Consider the following 22,003-nt stretch of genomic DNA (forward strand, 5'->3'; position numbering starts at 1 on the left):
CTCTCAGACAGAACCTGTTGCAACAGGGGCCCTGTCTGTTCCAAGACTTACCGTGGCTGCGTTTGACGGCATGGCGGTTGAACGCAGGATCCTAGCGGAAAAAGGCATTCCGGATGAAGTTATTCCTACGCTGATAAAGGCTAGGAAGGACGTGACAGCGAAACACTATCACCGTATATGGCGAAAATATGTTGCCTGGTGTGAGGCCAGGAAGGCCCCTACAGAGGAATTCCAGCTGGGCCGGTTCCTGCACTTCCTACAGTCTGGAGTGACTATGGGCCTGAAGTTGGGGTCCATAAAGGTCCAGATTTCGGCCCTATCCATTTTCTTTCAAAAGGAACTGGCTTCTCTTTCTGAAGTTCAGACGTTTGTTAAGGGAGTGCTGCATATTCAGCCCCCTTTTGTGCCACCAGTGGCACCTTGGGATCTCAACATGGTGTTGGGTTTCCTGAAATCCCACTGGTTTGAGCCACTTAAGACCGTGGAGCTAAAGTATCTCACGTGGAAGGTGGTCATGCTATTGGCCTTAGCTTCGGCTAGGCGTGTGTCAGAATTGGCGGCTTTGTCATGTAAAAGCCCCTATCTAGTTTTCCATATGGACAGGGCAGAATTACGGACTCGTCCGCAATTTCTGCCGAAGGTGGTGTCATCTTTTCATTTGAACCAACCTATTGTGGTGCCTGCGGCTACTCGTGACTTGGAGGATTCCAAGTTGCTTGATGTAGTCAGGGCTTTGAAGATCTATGTAGCCAGGACGGCTGGAGTCAGGAAGACTGACTCGCTGTTTATCCTGTATGCATCAAACAAGCTGGGTGCTCCTGCTTCAAAGCAAACTATTGCTCGCTGGATCTGTAACACGATTCAGCAGGCTCATTCTGCTTCTGGATTGCCGCATCCAAAATCAGTGAAAGCCCATTCCACAAGGAAAGTGGGCTCTTCTTGGGCGGCTGCCCGAGGGGTCTCGGCATTACAGCTTTGCCGAGCAGCTACTTGGTCGGGTTCAAACACATTTGCTAAGTTCTACAAGTTTGATACCCTGGCTGAGGAGGACCTTGTGTTTGCCCATTCGGTGCTGCAGAGTCATCCGCACTCTCCTGCCTGTTTGGGAGCTTTGGTATAATCCCCATGGTCCTTACGGAGTCCCCAGCATCCACTAGGACGTTAGAGAAAATAAGATTTTACTCACCGGTAAATCTATTTCTCGTAGTCCGTAGTGGATGCTGGGCGCCCGTGCCAAGTGCGGACTTTCTGCAATACGTGTATATAGTTATTGATTAATAAAGGGTTACGTTATGTTGGCATCCATTGTTGATGCTCTGTTGTTGTTCATACTGTTGACTGGGTAAGTTTATCACAAGTTATACGGTGCGATTGGTGTGGCTGGTATGAGTCTTACCCTGGATTCCAAAATCCTTTCCTTGTAATGTCAGCTCTTCCGGGCACAGTTTCCTTAACTGAGGTCTGGAGGAGGGGCATAGAGGGAGGAGCCAGTGCACACCAGTAGTACTAAATCTTTCTTAGAGTGCCCAGTCTCCTGCGGAGCCCGTCTATTCCCCATGGTCCTTACAGAGTCCCCAGCATCCACTACGGACTCCGAGAAATAGATTTACTGGTGAGTAAAATCTTATTTTAAAGGTCATTGAAATGTCATGTCACATTACATTCAGTTATACAGAATGCATATCCTCCAACATGACCCATTCCATTACGCACAAAATGCTCTGTCCTGGACTTCCATCTTAATTTCTTATTGCAATCATCTGAAGAAACACCTTTCTTATTTAACTAGTTCAACACAGGTGATGGAAATCGTAAATTAATAGGGAAGTCCAGGAACAGAGCATAGTGGGGCAGATGTATTAACCTGGAGACTGCATAAGGAAGTGATAAATCAGTGATAAGTGCAAGGTGATAAACACACCAGCCAATCAGCTCCAATATGTAAATTAACTGGTAGGAGCTGATTGGCTGGTGCATTTATTACCTTTGTATTTATCACTGGTTTATCACCTTATGCCTTCTCCAGGGTAATACATCTGCCCCTTTGTACCTAATGGAATGGGTCATGTTGGAGGGTCCGAGAATGCTGTGCATAGGAGGTTTTAAACTCTGACACCTATTTCTAATAAATCATATATGAGGCCCTGAAAAGAGGTTTTAACATGGTTGGTTGGCTGTAAGTACAGGGATGTGGAACCTGGAGGAGGTGTATGCAAAGAGGTCATGCACTAGTTGTCAGTGTGTGCATGTCTTGGTCAAGTGCTGATTGAAGTTCATGTAGACAAATCTGTCAGCACTTGATTCAGTTACAGTCTCAGCAGTATTTTACTGTAAGAGGGTTTAACCATTTTAAGAAAAACGTACAGACCTGTATAATTGCAGTGAATTATTTATTTTTTAAAGAGAGAGGCAAGGCAAAAATGTTGTTTTAACTTTCCTCCACCATTAAATTGAACTGGTTTTATTGGATAATTTTCCTGGCGTGACCGCCTGGAGAATTATGAATACAAGCACTTTGTTGGGAGTGCCAGGGCTGATAATCGCTGACTATAAAGCAGAAAATGGTTGTCTCTTGTAATGATTATCTTTGTAATTTAACTTGGGCTTGTTTATGGTTTGATCCTTCTGCCATCTATATAGTACTCAACTGAGTGTGGATCTTTTAAAATTCTGTTATGCAGAGCTGGACAAATACCAGGAGCCATTTAACCAGTTTCCCTATATACAGATGTGTCCTCATACACATCTAGCATCAGTACGCCATGCAGCAAGAGATGCCTGGTCCCGTGCAACTCTGCCAGTGTTAGGCGTCTTTTATTTTTGCAGAAAATGCGTCCTAGGATGCACCAGGAGACTCTGCTGATTAATCTGATATCACTTGTATATCAACCGAATCTGTATATAAAGCAGAAACTTGGCATAGAAAAAAAGGAGCAGCCACTGAATCACAGCACTTCATGTATAGATTCAAAAGGGGGGGGGATTAAATTGTTCTTTGCGCTGGCCACCATTAGATGGTGCTCTACTGAGCAATTCAACTGTTGCTCCGTTTGGGCATGAACAGCTGCATGTGTCGGCGAGCTGAAATGAGAGAAAAGAGACCCGTGTCGGCACCCAAATGGCACTTTTCACATCGCGCCCAGCATTTTTAACGCAGGCTGTCTGGGCTCGATCAGCATGCAAAAACATACGTTTGAATATCAGACATCCGCCCCATCTCCTGTCACTTTAACTGGTGGGAAATGATAAACAATTGAATTGCCCCCAGAGAGTCTGTCGCGCACAGATATACACGTGTTGCATATCACATTAATCAGCCCAGTCTCCTGGTGCCTAGTAGTCACAACACATTGCGACGAAGAAGCACTTTTGGCAAAAAAATACACCTGATGCTAGCAGAGTCTCACGGGACCTGGCACGATGGACTGCTTGGCGTAACTTCAGCAATGATGTACGAGGACATTATTGCTACTAAGCTTTTGGTTGTTATAGCTATATTACTAATTGGATGCACAATTTAATTGTCCAGCTGGCTCCTGACCTACATTATACCAGTTCTGTAGTAATGGTGCCAGTGGGGCTCCCCACTGTCCCTCAGGTGGATGGGAAAGGATTCTGTACAGTTTTGTAGCAGGCTTTATATTTAGCTTGTAGCGGGCTAAGCATAGTATTAGTGGCAGGTAGGACTCATTTACTAACATTATTAGGCGCAAAGTATGCAATATCCCATAGTTTCTTTCATTATTTTACACATGCTTTAAACAAGAGTGATACTGATTGGTTTCTGTGGTTCTCTGTACATTTTGGACGGAAATGCCATGTTCGTAAATGAGCCCTAATTACTTTCTAGTACCCCTGAATAAATTCCTTTCTTTACAGACAGTCTGTTCTCTGCAGGTATCCAGACTATTGATTCCACTCAGGCTTTATTCCTTCCCATTGGAGCCTCAGTGTCTCTCCTGGTTATGTTCTTCTTCTTTGACTCTGTTCAGGTGGTGTTCACGATTTGCACTGCAGGTGAGTGCTGTTCCATCACTGTGCAGTAACCGCTGGGACTGCTCTTGTATGAAACTAATGGTCCTTTTCTCTTTCAGTTCTTGCAACGATAGCATTTGCATTTCTCTTGCTTCCTATGTGCCAGTATTTAACCAGACCCTGCTCCCCTCAGAATAAGTGAGTATACGTTCTCTTCATTTGTTTATGCTTGGGCTATGCTTTCCTGTTGAATCACAGAACCCATATCTCTTCAGATTCCTAGTATTTTACTTTACAAATAAGTCCTAAAACGCACTTCCTCTAACGTCCTAGAGGATGCTGGGACTCCGTAAGGACCATGGGGATAGACGGGCTCCGCAGGAGACATGGGCACTTTAAGAAAGAATTTAGTTCCTGGTGTGCACTGGCTCCTCCCTCTATACCCCTCCTCCATACCTCAGTTTGATACTGTGCCCAGTGGAGACTGGGTGCATTTCAGCAGCTCTCCTGAGTTTCCTGTAAGAAAGCATTTTTGTTAGGTTTTTTATTTTCAGGGAGCCTGCTGGCAACAGACTCCCTGCATCAAGGGACTGAGGAGAGAGAAACAGACCCACTTCTCTGAGTTTTAGGGCTCTGTTTCTTAGGCTACTGGACACCATTAGCTCCAGATGGATCGGTACGCAGGTCTCACCCTCGCCGTCCGTCCCAGAGCCGAGCCGCCGTCCTCCTCGCAGAGCCGGAAGAAAGAAGCAGGGTGAGTATGTGAGGAAAAGACCATCTGAGGCGGCAGAAGACACCTTGATCTTCACTGAGGTAACGCACAGCACGGCAGCTGTGCGCCATTGCTCCCCTTCACCTCACACACCTCGTCACTGTAAGGGTGCAGGGGAGAGGGGGGGGGGGCAGCAATATAAACCTCTCTTATGGCAAATACACATATATACATGTATAGCTGGGTACTGTAAATGTATATAAAGAGCCCCCGCCATGTTATTGGAAAATTTGAGCGGGACAGAAGCCCGCCGCCGAGGGGGCGGGGCTTCTCCCTCAGCACTCACCAGCGCCATTTTTTCTCCACAGCACCGCTGAGAGGAAGCTCCCCGGACTCTCCCCTGCTTGACACACGGTGAAAGAAGGGTTTTTAAAGTAGAGGGGGGGCACATACTTGGCGCATATATACAACAACAGCGCTACTGGGTAAACATACTGTGTTTTTTCCTGGGTCATATAGCGCTGGGGTGTGTGCTGGCATACTCTCTCTCTGTCTCTCCAAAGGGCCTGGTGGGGAACCTGTCTTCAGAAAAAGCTTCCCTGTGTATGTGTGGTGTGTCGGTACGCGTGTGTCGACATGTCTGAGATTGAAGGCTCACCTAAGGAGGAGGGGGAGTGTATGAATGTTAGGTCTCCGTCGGCAGTGCCGACACCTGACTGGATGGATATGTGGAATGTTTTAAGTGCTAATGTTAATTTATTGCACAAAAGACTAGACAAAGCTGAAGCTGGGGTACAGTCAGGGAGTCAACCCATGCCTGTCCCAATGTCGCCTGGACCGTCGGGGTCTCAGAAGCGCCCACTATCCCAAATAGTTGACACAGATACCGACACGGATTCAGACTCCAGTGTCGACTACGATGATGCAAAATTACAGCCCAAGGTGGTTAAATGTATTCGATATATGATTATCGCAATAAAAGATGTTTTGCATATCACTGAGGAACCCCCGGTTCCTGACACGAGGGTACACATGTATAAGGAAAAGAAACCTGAGGTCTCCTTTCCCTCCTCACATGAGCTGAACGAATTATGCGAAAAAGCGTGGGAAACTCCAGACAAAAAACTGCAGATTCCCAAAAGGATTCTGATAGCGTATCCTTTCCCGTCGCAGGACAGGATACGGTGGGAATCCTCCTCTAGGGTAGACAAAGCTTTGACGCGCTTATCAAAAAAGATAGCGCTGCCATCTCAATTACCTTGAAGTCCATTTACACACATTCTGGTATGTTACTCAGACCGGCTATTGCGTCGGCCTGGATTTGTAGTGCTGTAGCAGCATGGACTGATTCCTTATCAGCGGAAATTGAGACCCTTCATAAGGATACCATTTTAATGACCCTAGGGCATATAAAAGATGCTGTCTTATATATGAGGGATGCTCAAAGAGACATTAGTTTACTGGGTTCCAGGATAAACGCTATGTCTATTTCTGCTAGGCGTGTCTTATGGACCCGACAGTGGACAGGTGATGCCGACTCCAAGAGACATATGGAGTTGTTGCCTTACAAGGGAGAGGAATTGTTTGGAGAGAGCCTCTCGGACCTCGTCTCCACGGCTACGGCAGGTAAATCAATTTTTTTTCCATATATTCCCTCACAATCTAAGAAAGCGCCTCATTATCAGATGCAGTCCTTTCGTTCCAATAAAAGCAATAGAGTACGTGGATCGTCCTTTCTTGCCAGAGGTTAAGGGCTGAGGGAAAAAGCTGCACAACACAGCTAGTTCCCAGGAACAGAAGTCCTCCCCGGCCTCTGCAAAATCCACCGCATGACGCTGGGGTTCCCCTGAGGGAGTCCGCTCCAGTGGGGGCACGTCTTCGACTGTTCAGCCACATCTGGGTCCACTCACAGGTGGATCCCTGGGCAATAGAAATTGTTTCCCAAGGTTACAAGCTGGAATTCGAAGAGGTGCCTCCTCGCCGGTTTTTCAAATCGGCCCTACCGAAAAAAAACCTGGAAAGGGAGATAGTGTTACATGCGATTCAAAAATTGTGTCTTCAACAAGTGGTGGTAGAGGTTCCCCTGCTTCAAAGAGGGCAGGGGTACTGCTCAACTCTGGTTGTGGTCCCGAAACCGGACGGTTCGGTCAGACCCATTTTGAATTTAAAATCCCTGAACCTTTACTTAAAACGGTTCAAGTTCAAGATGGAATCGCTCAGAGCGGTCATCGCCAGCCTAGAAGGGGGGAATTTTATGGTATCTCTGGACATAATGGATGCATACCTGCATGTTCCCATATATCCTCCTCATCAGGCGTACCTGAGATTTGCGGTACAGGATTGTCATTACCAATTTCTCTATCGTCCTAGTGGATGCTGGGGTTCCTGAAAGGACCATGGGGAATAGCGGCTCCGCAGGAGACAGGGCACAAAAGTAAAGCTTTCCGATCAGGTGGTGTGCACTGGCTCCTCCCCCTATGACCCTCCTCCAAGCCAGTTAGATTTTTGTGCCCGGCCGAGAAGGGTGCAATCTAGGTGGCTCTCCTAAAGAGCTGCTTAGAAAAGTTTAGCTTAGGTTTTTTATTTTACAGTGAGTCCTGCTGGCAACAGGATCACTGCAACGAGGGACTTAGGGGAGAAGAAGTGAACTCACCTGCGTGCAGGATGGATTGGCTTCTTGGCTACTGGACATCAGCTCCAGAGGGACGATCACAGCCTGGATGGTCACCGGAGCCTTGCCGCCGGCCCCCTTGCAGATGCTGAAGTAAGAAGAGGTCCAGAATCGGCGGCAGAAGACTCCTCAGTCTTCTAAAGGTAGCGCACAGCACTGCAGCTGTGCGCCATTTTCCTCTCAGCACACTTCACACGGCAGTCACTGAGGGTGCAGGGCGCTGGGAGGGGGGCGCCCTGGGAGGCAAATGAATACCTATTTTGGCTAAAAATACCTCACATATAGCCTCCGGAGGCTATATGGAGATATTTAACCCCTGCCAGAATCCGTTAAGAGCGGGAGACGAGGCCGCCGAAAAAGGGGCGGGGCCTATCTCCTCAGCACACAGCGCCATTTTCCCTCACAGAAAGGCTGGAGGGAAGGCTCCCAGGCTCTCCCCTGCACTGCACTACAGAAACAGGGTTAAAACAGAGAGGGGGGGCACTAATTTGGCGTTAGAAATATATAAAAAAGATGCTATAAGGGAAAACACTTATATAAGGTTGTCCCTATATAATTATAGCGTTTTTGGTGTGTGCTGGTAAACTCTCCCTCTGTCTCTCCAAAGGGCTAGTGGGTACTGTCCTCTATCAGAGCATTCCCTGTGTGTGTGCTGTGTGTCGGTACGTGTGTGTCGACATGTATGAGGACGATGTTGGTGAGGAGGCGGAGCAATTGCCTGTAATGGTGATGTCACTCTCTAGGGAGTCGACACCGGAATGGATGGCTTATTTAGGGAATTACGTGATAATGTCAACACGCTGCAAGGTCGGTTGACGACATGAGACGGCCGACAAACAATTAGTACCGGTCCAGACGTCTCAAAAACACCGTCAGGGGTTTTAAAACGCCCGTTTACTTTAGTCGGTCGACACAGACACAGACAGGGACACTGAATCCAGTGTCGACGGTGAATAAACAAACGTATTCCTTATTAGGGCCACACGTTAAAGGCAATGAAGGAGGTGTTTCATATTTCTGATACTACAAGTACCACAAAAGAGGGTATTATGTGGGATGTGAAAAAACTACCGTAGTTTTTCCTGAATCAGATATTAAATAAAGTGTGTGATGATGCGTGGGTTCCCCCCGATAGAAAATTATGGGCGGTATACCCTTTCCCGCCAGAAGTTAGGGCGCGTTGGGAAACACCCCTTAGGGTGGATAAGGCGCTCACACGCTTATCAAAACAAGTGGCGGTACCGTCTATAGATAGGGCCGTCCTCAAGGACCAGCTGACAGGAGGCTGGAAAATATCATAAAAAGTATATACACACATACTGGTGTTATACTGCGACCAGCGATCGCCTCAGCCTGGATGTGCAGAGCTGGGGTGGCTTGGTCGGATTCCCTGACTAAAAATATTGATACCCTTGACAGGGACAGTATTTTATTGACTATCGAGCATTTAAAGGATGCATTTCTATATATGCGAGATGCACAGAGGGATATTTGCACTCTGGCATCAAGAGTAAATGCGATGTCCATATCTGCCAGAAGATGTTATGGACACGACAGTGGTCAGGTGATGCAGATTCCAAACGGCACAAAGGTGTATTGCCGTATAAAGGAAGAGGAGTTATTTGGGGTCGGTCCATCGGACCTGGTGGCCACGGCAACTTCTGGAAAATCCGCCGTTTTTACCCTAAGTCACATCTCTGCAGAAAAAGACACCGTCTTTTCAGCCTCAGTCCTTTCGTCCCTATAAGATCATATCTGCCCAGGGATAGAGGAAAGGGAAGAAGACTGCAGCAGGCAGCCCATTCCCAGGAACAGAAGCGTTCCACCGCTTCTGACAAGTTCTCAGCATGGCGCTGAGACCGTACAGGACCCCTGGATCCTACAAGTAGTATCCCAGGGGTACAGATTGGAATGTCGAGACGTTTCCCCTTCGCAGGCTCCTGAAGTCTGCTTTACCAAGGTCTCCCTCCGACAAGGAGGCAGTATGGGAAAAAATTCACAAGCTGTATTCCCAGCAGGTGATAATTAAATTACCCCTCCTACTACAAGAAAAGGGGTATTATTCCACACTATATTGTGGTACTGAAGCCAGAAGGCTAGGTGAGACTTATTCTAAAAAAATTTTTGAACACTTACAAAGGTTCAAATCAAGATGGAGTCACTCAGAGCAGTGATAACGAACCAGGAAGAAGGGGACTATATAGTGTCCCGGGACATCAGGGATGCTTACCTCTATGTCCCAAATTTGCCCTTCTCACTAAGGGTACCTCAGGTTCGTGGTGCAGAACTGTCACTATCAGTTTCAGACGCTGCCGTTTGGATTGTCCACGGCACCCCGGGTCTTTACCAAGGTAATGGCCGAAATGATGATTCTTCTTCGAAGAAAAGGCGTCTTAATTATCCCTTACTTGGACGATCTCCTGATAAGGGCATAGTCCAGGGAACAGTTGGAGGTCGGAGTAGCACTATCTCGGATACTGCTACAACAGCACGGGTGGATTCTAAATATTCCAAAATCGCAGCTGATCCCGACGACACGTCTGCTGTGCCTAGGGATGATTCTGGACACAGTCCAGAAAAAGGTGTTTCTCCCGGAAGAGAAAGCCAGGGAGTTATCCGAGCTAGTCAGGAACCTCCTAAAAACAGTGCATCATTGCACAAGGGTCCTGGTAAAAATGGTGGCTTCCTACGAAGCAATTCCATTCGGCAGATTTCACGCAAGAACTTTTCAGTGGGATCTGCTGGACAAATGGTCCGGATCGCATCTTCAGATGCATCAGCGGATAACCCTATATCCAAGGACAAGGGTGTCTCTCCTGTGGTGGTTATAGAGTGCTCATCTTCTAGAGGGCCGCAGATTCGGCATTCAGGATTGGATGCTGGTGACCACGGAGCCCAGCCCGAGAGGCTGGGGAGCAGTCACACAAGGAAAAAATTTCCAGGGAGTGTGATCAAGTCTGGAGACTTTTCTCCACATAAATATACTGGAGCTAAGGGTAAATTTATAATGCTCTAAGCTTAGCAAGACCTCTGCTTCAAGGTCAGCCGGTATTGATCCAGTGGGAAAAACATCACGGCAGTCGCCCACGTAAACAGACAGGGCGACACAAGAAGCAGGAGGGCAATGGCAAAAACTGCAAGGACTTTTCGCTGGGCGGAAAATCATGTGATAGCACTGTCAGCAGTGTTTCATCCCGGGAATGGAAACTGGGAAGCAGACTTCCTCAGCAGGCACGACCTCCACCCGGGAGAGTGGAAACTTCATCGGGAAGTTTTTTCCACATGATTGTAAACCGTTGGGAAATACCAAAGGTGGACATGATGGCGTCCCGTCTGAACAAAAAACGGGACAGGTATTGCGCCAGGTCAAGAGACCCTCAGGCAATAGCTGTGGTCGTTCTGGTAACACCGTGGGTGTACCAGTCGGTGTATGTGTTCCCTCCTCTGCTTCTCATACCTAAGGTGCTGAGAATTATAAGACGTAGAGGAGTAAGAACTATACTCATGGCTCCGGATTGGCCAAGAAGGACTTGGTACCCGGAACTTCAAGAGATGCTTACAGAGGTCTTATGGCCTCTGCCGCTAAGAAGGGACTTGCTTCAGCAAGTACCATGTCTGTTCCAAGACTTACCGCAGCTGCGTTTGTCGGCATGGCAGTGGAAAGCCGGATCCTAAGGTAAAAAGGCATTCCGGAAGAGGTCATTCCTACCCTGGTCAAAGCCAGAAAGGAGGTGACCGCACAACATTATCACCACATGTGGCGAAAATATGTTGCGTGGTGTGAGGCCAGGAAGGCCCCACAAAGAAATTTCAACTCGGTCGTTTCCTGCATTTCCTGCAAACAGGAGTGTCTATGGGCCTCAAATTGGGGTCCATTAAGGTTCAAATTTCGGCCCTGTCGATTTTCTTCCAGAAAGAATTGGCTTCAGTTCCTGAAGTCCAGAAGTTTGTCAAAGGAGTATTGCATATACAACCCCCTTTTGTGCCTCCAGTGGCACTGTGGGATCTCAACGTAGTTCTGGGATTCCTCAAATCACATTGGTTTAAAACCAGTCAAATCTGTGGATTTGAAGCATCTCACATGAAAAGTGACCATGCTCTTGGCCCTGGCCTGGACCAGGCGAGTGTCAAATTGGTGGTTTTTTCTCAAAAAAGCCCATATCTGTTTGTCCATTCGGACAGGGCAGAGCTGCGGACTCGTCCCCAGTTCTCTCCCTAAAGGTGGTGTCAGTGTTTCACCTGAACCAGCTTATTGTGGTGCCTTGCACCTACTAGGGACTTGGAGGACTCCAAGTTGCTAGATGTTGTCAGGGCCCTGAAAATATGTTCCAGGACGGCTGGAGTCAGGAAAACTGACTTGCTGTTATCCTGTATGCACCCAACAAACTGGGTGCTCTTGCTTCTAAGCAGACTATTGCTAGTTGGATGTGTAATACAATTCAGCTTGCACATTCTGTGGCAGGCCTGCCACAGCCAAAATATGTAAATGCCCATTCCACAAGGAAGGTGGGCTCATCTTGGGCGGCTGCCCGAGGGGTCTCGGCTTTACAACTTTGCCGAGCAGCTACTTGGTCAGGGGCAAACACGTTTGCTAAATTCTACAAATTTGATACCCTGGCTAAGGAGGACCTGGAGTTCTCTCATTCGGTGCTGCAGAGTCATCCGCACTCTCCCGCCCGTTTGGGAGCTTTGGTATAATCCCCATGGTCCTTTCAGGAACCCCAGCATCCACTAGGACGATAGAGAAAATAAGAATTTACTTACCGATAATTCTATTTCTCGGAGTCCATAGTGGATGCTGGGCGCCCATCCCAAGTGCGGATTATCTGCAATACTTGTACATAGTTACAAAAATCGGGTTATTATTGTTGTGAGCCATCTTTTCAGAGGCTCCGCTGTTATCATACTGTTAACTGGGTTTAGATCACAAGTTGTACGGTGTGATTGGTGTGGCTGGTATGAGTCTTACCCGGGATTCAAAATTCCTCCCTTATTGTGTACGCTCGTCCGGGCACAGTACCTAACTGGCTTGGATGAGGGTCATAGGGGGAGGAGCCAGTGCACACCACCTGATCGGAAAGCTTTACTTTTGTGCCCTGTCTCCTGCGGAGCCGCTATTCCCCATGGTCCTTTCAGGAACCCCAGCATCCACTACGGACTCCGAGAAATAGAATTATCGGTAAGTAAATTCTTATTTTCAGACGTTGCCGTTTGGGCTTTCCACGGCCCCGAGAATTTTCACCAAGGTAATGGCGAAAATGATGGTGCTCCTGCGCAAGCAGGGTTTCACAATTATCCCGTACTTGGACGATCTCCTCATAAAAGCGAGATCACGGGAGAAGTTGCTGAACAGCGTATCACTTTCACTGAATGTGTTACAGCGACACAGCTGGATTCTCAATATTCCAAAGTCGCAGCTGAATCCTACAACTCGTTTGCCCTTCTTAGGCATGATTCTGGACACAGACCAGAAGAGGGTTTTTCTTCCAACGGAAAAAGCGCAGGAACTCGTGACTCTAGTCCTGAACTTGTTGAAACCAAAACAAGTGTCAGTACATCATTGCACTCAAGTTCTGGAAAAGATGGTGGCAACATACGAAGCCATTCCATACGGCAGATTCCATGCAAGGAGCTTCCAATGGGACCTATTGGACAAATGGTCCGGGTCGTATCTGCAATTGCATCAGCGGATCACCCTGTCCCCCAGGGCCAGAGTATCTCTCCTTTGGTGGCTGAAAAGTGCTCACCTTCTAGGTTCGGCATTCAGGACTGGATCCTGGTGACCACGGACGCGAGCCTCCGAGGTTGGGGAGCAGTCACACAGGGAAGAAATTTCCAAGGCCTTTGGTCAAGTCAAGAGACTTGTCTTCACATCAACATCCTGGAACTAAGGGCCATATACAACGCCCTACGTCAAGCGGAGATCTTACTTCGAAATCGACCAGTTCTGATCCAGTCAGACGACATCACCGCAGTAGCTCATGTAAACCGCCAAGGCGGCACAAGGAGCAGAGTGGCGATGGTGGAAGCCACCAGAATTCTTCGCTGGGCGGAGAATCATGTGAGCGCTCTGTCAGAGGTATTCATTCCGGGAGTGGACAACTGGAAAGCAGACTTCCTCAGCAGACACGATCTGCATCCGGGAGAGTGGGGACTTCATCAGGAAGTCTTCGCGCAGATTGCAAGGCGGTGGGGACTGCCCCAAATAGACATGATGGCATCCCGTCTCAACAAAAAGCTACAAAGGTATTGCGCCTGGTCAGGAGACCCTCAGGCGGTAGCTGTGGACGCCCTAGTTACACCGGTGGTGTTCCAGTCGGTATATGTGTTTTCTCCTCTTCCTCTCATACCCAAGGTGTTGAGGATAATAAGGAAAAGAGGAGTGAGAACAATTCTCATTGTTCCGGATTGGCCACAAAGGACCTGGTATCCGGATCTGCAAAAAATGCTCACAGAAGATCCGTGGCCTCTTCCTCTAAGGCAGGACCTGTTACAACAAGGTCCCTGTCTGTTCCAAGACTTACCGCGGCTGCGTTTGACGGCATGGCGGTTGAACGCCGGATCCTAGCGGAAAAGGGTATTCCGGATGAGGTCATTCCTACGCTAATAAAGGCTAGGAAGGACGTGACGTCTAAACATTATCACCGAATATGGCGAAAATATGTTTCTTGGTGTGAGGCCAGGAATGCTCCTACGGAAGAATTCCATCTAGGCCGTTTTCTTCACTTCCTACAAACTGGAGTGAATTTGGGCCTAAAATTAGGGTCCATTAAAGTTCAGATTTCGGCCTTATCCATTTTCTTTCAAAGGGAATTGGCCTCTTTACCTGAAGTACAGACTTTTGTGAAGGAAGTACTGCATATTCAGCCTCCTTTTGTACCTCCGGTGGCGCCTTGGGACCTTAACGTGGTGTTAAGTTTCCTTAAGTCACATTGGTTTGAACCACTTAAAACAGTGGAATTGAAATATCTTGCTTGGAAGGTGGTCATGTTGTTAGCCTTGGCTTCGGCTAGGCGAGTTTCGGAATTGGCGGCTTTATCACATAAAATCCCCTATCTGGTTTTCCATATGGATAGAGCGGAGTTGCGGACCCGTCCTCAATTCCTACCTAAGGTGGTCTCATCCTTTCATATGAACCAACCTATTGTCGTGCCTGTGGCTACTCGTGACTTGGAGGATTCCGAGTCCCTTGATGTGGTCAGCGCTTTGAAAATTTACGTGGCCAGAATGGCTAGGTTCAGAAAAACAGAAGCACTGTTTGTCCTGTATGCAGCCAACAAGGTTGGCGGCCCTGCTTCAAAGCAGACTATTGCTCGCTGGATCTGTAACACGATCCAGCAAGCGCATTCTACGGCAGGATTGCCGTTACCAAAATCGGTTAAGGCCCATTCCACTAGGAAGGTGGGCTCGTCTTGGGCGGCTGCCCGAGGGGTCTCGGCACTACAGCTGTGCCGAGCTGCTACTTGGTCGGGGTCAAACACCTTTGCAAAGTTTTATAAGTTTGATACCCTGGCTGAGGAGGACCTCATGTTTGCTCAATCGGTGCTGCAGAGTCATCCGCACTCTCCTGCCCGTTTGGGAGCTTTGGTATAATCCCCATGGTCCTTACGGAGTCCCAGCATCCTCTAGGACGTTAGAGAAAATAAGATTTTAAACCTACTGGTAAATCTTTTTCTCGTAGTCCGTAGAGGATGCTGGGCGCCTGTCCCAAGTGCGGACTACTTCTGCAAGACTTGTATATAGTTATTGCTTACATAAGGGTTATGTTATAGTTTTCATCGGTCTTGGACTGTTGCTATGTTGTTTTTCATACTGTTAACTGGGTAGTATATCACAAGTTATACGGTGTGGCTGGTATGAATCTTTCCCTTGGATTACAAAAATCCTTTCCTCGTACTGTCCGTCTCCTCTGGGCACAGTTTCTCTAACAGGTCTGGAGGAGGGGTATAGAGGGAGGAGCCAGTGCACCCCAGGAACTAAATTCTTTCTTAAAGTGCCCATGTCTCCTGCGGAGCCCTTCTATCCCCATGGTCCTTACGGAGTCCCAGCATCCTCTACGGACTACGAGAAAAAGATTTACCAGTAGGTTTAAAATCTTTTTTTTTTTTTTTTATTGTCTACAAAAATCAATCATAAAGCGCATGCATATTTTATGTAAGACCATAACGTCTGAAATGGCAACAATAAACAAAATAGGCTTTTTTTGTTTTATTAGTTTATACTTCATTCAAGCCCTTCTTCTCTCATATATGTATCACATTGTTGTACCTAATTGAATTGCTTGTTTACAGACACTTTTTTTTTTTCTTTACTTTTTGCTTTTTCTTGTGAAACTCTTTCCATCAAATGAGTTCTGATATGTGGTCAGCAGGTGGTGTCAGAGGGGTGGTCTGGTGAGGTTTTGTTCATTCTGTGTTGTATTTTTGCAGGATTTCTTTTGGATGCTGTGGTCGTTTTACACTTGCAGAGCTGCTATCCTTTTCCCTCTCTCTAATGCTAGTTCTTATCTGGGTGCTCACTGGCCATTGGCTGCTCATGGATGGTGAGTTTTAGTTCACGTTGTGTCTGTACTTATAAAGGGACATTGTAAGTCACCAAGGAGTACTGTCATTATCAAAAACCCAGCAATTCTGTACATGTCGTAGAACTCCCAGATAACTTGTACAACATAGTTGGGGTTCTCCTATTCCTTACCGATTATAAGTAATATGTGCAGCTCTTAGTGACATAGTGGCAGTCATTTGTTCTCACATTCATGGTGACCGTTTTGTAGTATTGGGGAAATAGAAATGATTACTATTGGATTAAGCATGGTTTGTCTTTTTCTAGCACTTGCCATGGGACTCTGTGTAGCCATGATTGCCTTTGTGCGTCTACCTAGCCTGAAGGTATCCTGTCTCCTGCTTTCAGGGCTGCTCATATATGATGTCTTCTGGGTAAGTTGCAGTGCACCAGGTATCTGTATAGGTTACTTATGTATCTGTTGATAAGATGTTTTATCTATACAAAGACCGTGTCAACAACTGAAATGGAACTTCTATTTGTTAAGTGGCCGCATCAAACATTTTTTCTCTGACGTCCTAGTGGATGCTGGGAACTCCGTCTGGACCATGGGGAATAGACGGGCTCCGTAGGAGACTGGGCACTCTAAGAAAGATTTAGTACTACTGGTGTGCACTGGCTCCTCCCTCTATGCCCATCCTCCAGACCTCAGTTAGAATCTGTGCCCGGCCAGAGCTGGGTGCTCCTAGTGGGCTCTCCTGAGCTTACTAGAAAAGAAAGTATTTATTAGGTTTTTTATTTTCAGTGAGCTTCTGCTGGCAACAGACTCACTGCTACGTGGGACTAAGGGGAGAGAAGTAAACCTACCTGCTTGCAGCTAGCTTGTGCTTCTTAGGCTACTGGACACCATTAGCTCCAGAGGGTTCGAACACAGGCACCTGTCCTCGATCGTCCGTTCCCGGAGCCGCGCCGCCGTCCCCCTTGCAGAGCCAGAAGAACAGAAGCTGGAAGACGACGAAATCGGCGGCTGAAGACTCCTGTCTTCATTAAGGTAGCGCACAGCACTGCAGCTGTGCGCCAATGCTCCCAGCACACTTACACACTCCGGTCACTGTAGGGTGCAGGGCGCTGGGGGGGGGGGGCGCGCGCCCTGGGCTGCAATTGAGGTACCTTTGGCACAAAAACATACATATATACAGTCTAGCACTGTATATATGTAAAAAAAAAAAACGCCATTTTTTACATGAAATGCGGGACAGAAGCCCGCCACTGAGGGGGCGGGGCCTTCTTCCTCAGCACACCAGCGCCATTTTCCCTTCACAGCTCCGCTGGAAGCAGCTCCCCAGGCTCTGCAGTATCCAGGTACAAGATGGGTTAAAAAGAAAGGGGGGGCACATAAATTTAGGCGCAAATCAATACAAAAAAGCAGCTATTGGGTAAATCACTTGTTATCAGTGAAAATCCCTGTGTTATATAGCGCTGTGGTGTGTACTGGCATACTCTCTCTCTGTCTCCCCAAAGGACTTTGTGGGGTCCTGTCCTCAGTCTGAGCATTCCCTGTGTGTGTGCGGTGTGTCGCTACGGCTGTGTCGACATGTTTGATGAGGAAGGTTACGTGGAGGCGGAGCAAGGGCAGATAAGTGTGGTATCGCCCCCGTCGGGGCCGACACCTGATTGGATGGATATGTGGAAGGTCTTAAATGACAATGTAAACTCCTTACATAAAAGGTTTGATGACGCTGCAGCCTTGGGACAGCCGGGGTCTCAGCCCGCGCCTGCCCAGGCGTCTCAGAAGCTGTCAGGGGCTCATAAACGCCCGCTATCTCAGATGGTTGACACAGATGCCGACACGGAGTCCGACTCCAGTGTCGACGATGATGAGGCACATTTACAGTCTAAAATGTCCAAGGCCATCCGATACATGATTGTTGCAATGAAAGATGTATTACACATTTCTGAGAGTAACCTGGTTAATACCAAGAGGGTTTTATATGTTTGGGGAGAAAAAGCAGCCAGTGACTTTTCCCCTATCTGATGAATTAAATGAATTGTGTGAAGAAGCGTGGAGTTCCCCTGATAAGAAATTAGTGATCTCTAAGAGGTTACTGATGGCGTACCCTTTCCCGCCAACGGACAGGGTACGTTGAGAAACATCCCCTAGGGTGGACAAGGCGCTGACACGCTTATCTAAAAAGGTGGCCCTGCCGTCTCAGGATACGGCCGCCTTAAAGGAGCCTGCGGATAGAAAGCAGGAAGCTATCCTGAAGTCAGTGTATACACACTCTGGTACTCTACTGAGACCTGCTATTGCTTCAGCCTGGATGTGTAGTGCTGTAGCAGCGTGGACAGATACTCTGTTAGACGACATAGATTCCCTCGACAGAGATACTGTTTTGCTAACCCTGGGCCATATCAAAGACGTCGTCTTATATATGCGAGATGCTCAGAGGGACATTTGCCTGCTGGGCTCTAGAATTAATGCTATGTCTATTTCTGCCAGGAGGGTCTTATGGACTCGGCAATGGACAGGAGATGCTGATTCTAAAAAACACATGGAGGTTTTGCCTTATAAGGGTGAGGAATTGTTTGGGGACGGTCTGTCGGACCTCGTGTCTACAGCGACAGCTGGAAAGTCCACTTTCTTGCCTCCGGTTTCCTCACAGCCTAAGAAAGCACCGTATTATTAAATGCAGTCCTTTCGTTCCCAAAAAGGCAAGAGGGTCAGGGGTGCATCCTTTCTTGCCAGAGGCAGGGGTAGAGGTAAGAAGCTGCACCATGCAGCAAGTTCCCAGGAACAAAAGTCCTCCCCTGCTTCCACTAAGTCCACCGCATGACGTTGGGGCTCCACAGACGGAGCCAGGTGCGGTGGGGGCGCGTCTCCGAAACTTCAGCAGCCAGTGGATTCGTTCACAGGTGGATCTCTGGGCTACACAAATTGTATCTCAGGGATACAAGCTGGAATTCGAAGCGACTCCCCCCCCCCCGCCCCCCCCCCCCCCCCCCCCCCCCCCCCCCCCCCCCGTTACCTCAAATCAGCCTTGCCAGCTTCCCCCACGGAAAGGGAGGTAGTGCTGGCGGCAATTCACAAGCTGTACCTCCAGCAAGTGATTGTCAGGGTCCCCCTCCTTCAACAGGGAAGGGGTTACTATTCCACAATGTTTGTGGTACCGAAACCGGACGGTTCGGTGAGACCCATTCTGAATCTTAAGTCCTTGAACACTTATATAAAGAAATTCAAGTTCAAAATGGAATCGCTCAGAGCGGTTATTGCAAGCCTGGAAGAGGGGGATTTTATGGTGTCGCTGGACATCAAAGATGCTTACTTGCATGTCCCCATTTACCCACCTCACCAGGAGTACCTCAGATTTGTGGTACAGGACTGTCATTACCAGTTCCAGATGTTGCCGTTTGGCCTGTCCACGGCACGAGAATATTTACCAAGGTAATGGCCGAAATGATGATACTCCTTCGGCAGAAGGGAGTTATAATTATCCCGTACTTGGACGATCTCCTCATAAAGGCGAGGTCCAGGGAGCAGTTGTTGATCAGCGTAACACTCTCTCAGGAAGTGTTACTACAGCACGGCTGGATTCTGAATGTTCCAAAGTCGCAGCTGATTCCTACGACACGTCTGCTTTTCCTGGGCATGATTCTGGACACAGAACAGAAGAAGGTGTTTCTCCCGGTGGTGAAGGCCCAGGAATTAGCATCTCTGGTCAGGGACCTCCTGAAACCAAAACAGGTATCGGTGCATCACTGCACGCGAGTCCTGGGAAGGATCGTGGCTTCATACGAAGCCGTTCCCTTCGGCAGGTTCCATGCAAGGATCTTTCAGTGGGATCTGTTGGACAAGTGGTCCGGATCGCATCTTCAGATGCATCGGCTGATCACCCTGTCCTCAAGGGCCAGGGTGTCTCTTCTGTGGTGGCTACAGAGTACTCACCTTCTCGAGGGCTGCAGGTTCGGCATACAGGACTGGGTTCTGGTGACCACGGATGCAAGCCTCCGAGGGTGGGGGGCAGTCACTCAGGGAAGAAACTTCCAAGGGCTGTGGTCAAGTCTGGAGACTTCTCTACACATAAATATACTGGAATTAAGGGCCATTTACAACGCCCTGAGTCAAGCAGAGCTCCTGCTTGGAAACCGGCCAGTGCTGATTCAGTCAGACAACATCACGGCGGTCGCCCATGTAAACCGCCAGGGCGGCACAAGAAGCAGGATGGCAATGGCGGAAGCCACAAAGATTCTTCGATGGGGGGAGAATCACGTGCAAGCACTGTCAGCAGTGTTCATTCCGGGAGTGGACAACTGGGAAGCAGACTTCCTCAGCAGACACGACCTCCACCCGGGAGAGTGGGGACTTCATCAGGAAGTCTTCCAACTGATTGCAAACCGATGGGAACTGCCACAGGTGGACATGATGGCGTCCCGCCTAAACAAAAAGCTAAAAAGATATTGCTCCAGGTCAAGGGACCCTCAGGCGATAGCTGTGGACGCCCTAGTGACACCGTGGGTGTACCAGTCGGTATATGTGTTTCCTCCTCTTCCTCTCATACCAAAGGTACTGAGAATAGTAAGAAAGAGAAGAATAAGAACAATACTCATTGTTCCGGACTGGCCAAGAAGGACTTGGTACCCGGAACTGCAAGAAATGCGCACAGAGGACCCATGGCCTCTGCCTCTCAGACAGGACTTGCTGCAACAAGGGCCCTGTCTGTTCCAAGACTTACCGCGGCTGCGTTTGACGGCATGGTGGTTGAACGCCGGATCCTAGCGGAAAAAGGCATTCCGGATGAAGTTATTCCTACGCTGATAAAAGCTAGGAAAGACGTGACAGCAAAACATAATCACCGTATATGGCGGAAGTATGTTGCTTGGTGTGAGGCCAGGAAGGCCCCCACGGAGGAATTCCAGCTGGGCCGTTTCCTTCACTTCCTACAGGCGGGAGTGACCTTGGGCCTAAAATTGGGTTCCATTAAGGTCCAGATTTCGGCCCTGTCTATTTTCTTTCAAAAAGAACTGGCTTCTCTGCCTGAAGTTCAGACGTTTGCATATTCAGCCCCCCTTTGTGCCTCCAGTGGCACCTTGGGATCTTAACGTGGTTGAATTTCCTGAAGTCACACTGGTTTGAGCCACTTAAAACCATGGAGTTAAAATTTCTCACGTGGAAGGTGGTCATGCTATTAGCCTTGGCTTCAGCTAGGCGTGTGTCAGAATTAGCGGCTTTGTCACATAAAAGCCCCTATCTGGTTTTCCATATGGACAGGGCAGAATTGCGGATCCGTCCACAATTTCTGCCAAAAGTGGTGTCATCTTTTCATGTGATCCAACCTATTGTGGTGCCTGTGGCTACTCGTGACTTGGAGGATTCCGAGTTACTAGATGTGGTCAGGGCTTTGAAGGTTTATGTAGCCAGAACGGCTAGAGTCAGGAAAACTGAGTCGCTGTTTATCCTGTATGCATCCAACAAGCTGGGTGCTCCTGCTTCAAAGCAAACTATTGCTCGCTGGATCTGTAACACGATTCAGCAGGCTCATTCTGCGGCTGGATTGCCGCATCCAAAATCAGTAAAAGCCCACTCCACAAGGAAGGGGGGCTCTTCTTGGGCGGCTGCCCGAGGGGTCTCGGCATTACAGCTTTGCCGAGCAGCTACTTGGTCAGGTTCGAACACTTTTGCAAAGTTCTACAAGTTTGATACCCTGGCTGAGGAGGACCTTGTGTTTGCTCATTCGGTGCTGCAGAGTCATCCGCACTCTCCCGCCCCTTTGGGAGCTTTGGTATAATCCCCATGGTCCTTACGGAGTACTCAGCATCCACTAGGACGTTAGAGAAAATAAGATTTTACTTACCGGTAAATCTATTTCTCGTAGTCCGTAGTGGATGCTGGGCGCCCGTCCCAAGTGCGGACGACTTCTGCAATACTTGTATATAGTTATTGCTTAAATAAGGGTTATGTTATGGTTGCATCAGGGTTGATCTGATGCTCCGTTGTTGTTCATACTGTTAACTGGGTAAGTTTATCACAAGTTATACGGTGTGTTTGGTGTGACTGGTATGAGTCTTGCCCTGGATTCCAAAATCCTTTCCTTGTACTGTCAGCTCTTCCGGGCACAGTTTCTCTAACTGAGGTCTGGAGGAGGGAC

At 48.3% G+C, this 22,003-nt stretch overlaps 1 protein-coding gene across 2 annotated transcripts in view; it reads left to right on the top strand.

Moving 5' to 3' along the window:
- The window catches only part of SPPL3 (signal peptide peptidase like 3), a 252,056-nt gene that overhangs the window by 211,272 nt on the left and 18,781 nt on the right, over positions 1 to 22,003 (top strand). The window contains exons 4-7 of one of the 2 annotated variants that reach the window (XM_063913106.1): positions 3,898 to 4,017; positions 4,095 to 4,173; positions 15,788 to 15,900; positions 16,188 to 16,294. In XM_063913106.1, coding sequence (XP_063769176.1) covers positions 3,898 to 4,017; positions 4,095 to 4,173; positions 15,788 to 15,900; positions 16,188 to 16,294 — 419 coding nt within the window. Of the gene's footprint in view, positions 1 to 3,879; positions 4,018 to 4,094; positions 4,174 to 15,787; positions 15,901 to 16,187; positions 16,295 to 22,003 lie in introns of both variants that reach the window. The other variant, XM_063913105.1, reaches the window with a different exon arrangement.

The sequence above is a fragment of the Pseudophryne corroboree genome, chromosome 1 (genome assembly GCF_028390025.1).
Source record: "Pseudophryne corroboree isolate aPseCor3 chromosome 1, aPseCor3.hap2, whole genome shotgun sequence".
NCBI lineage: Eukaryota > Metazoa > Chordata > Amphibia > Anura > Myobatrachidae > Pseudophryne > Pseudophryne corroboree.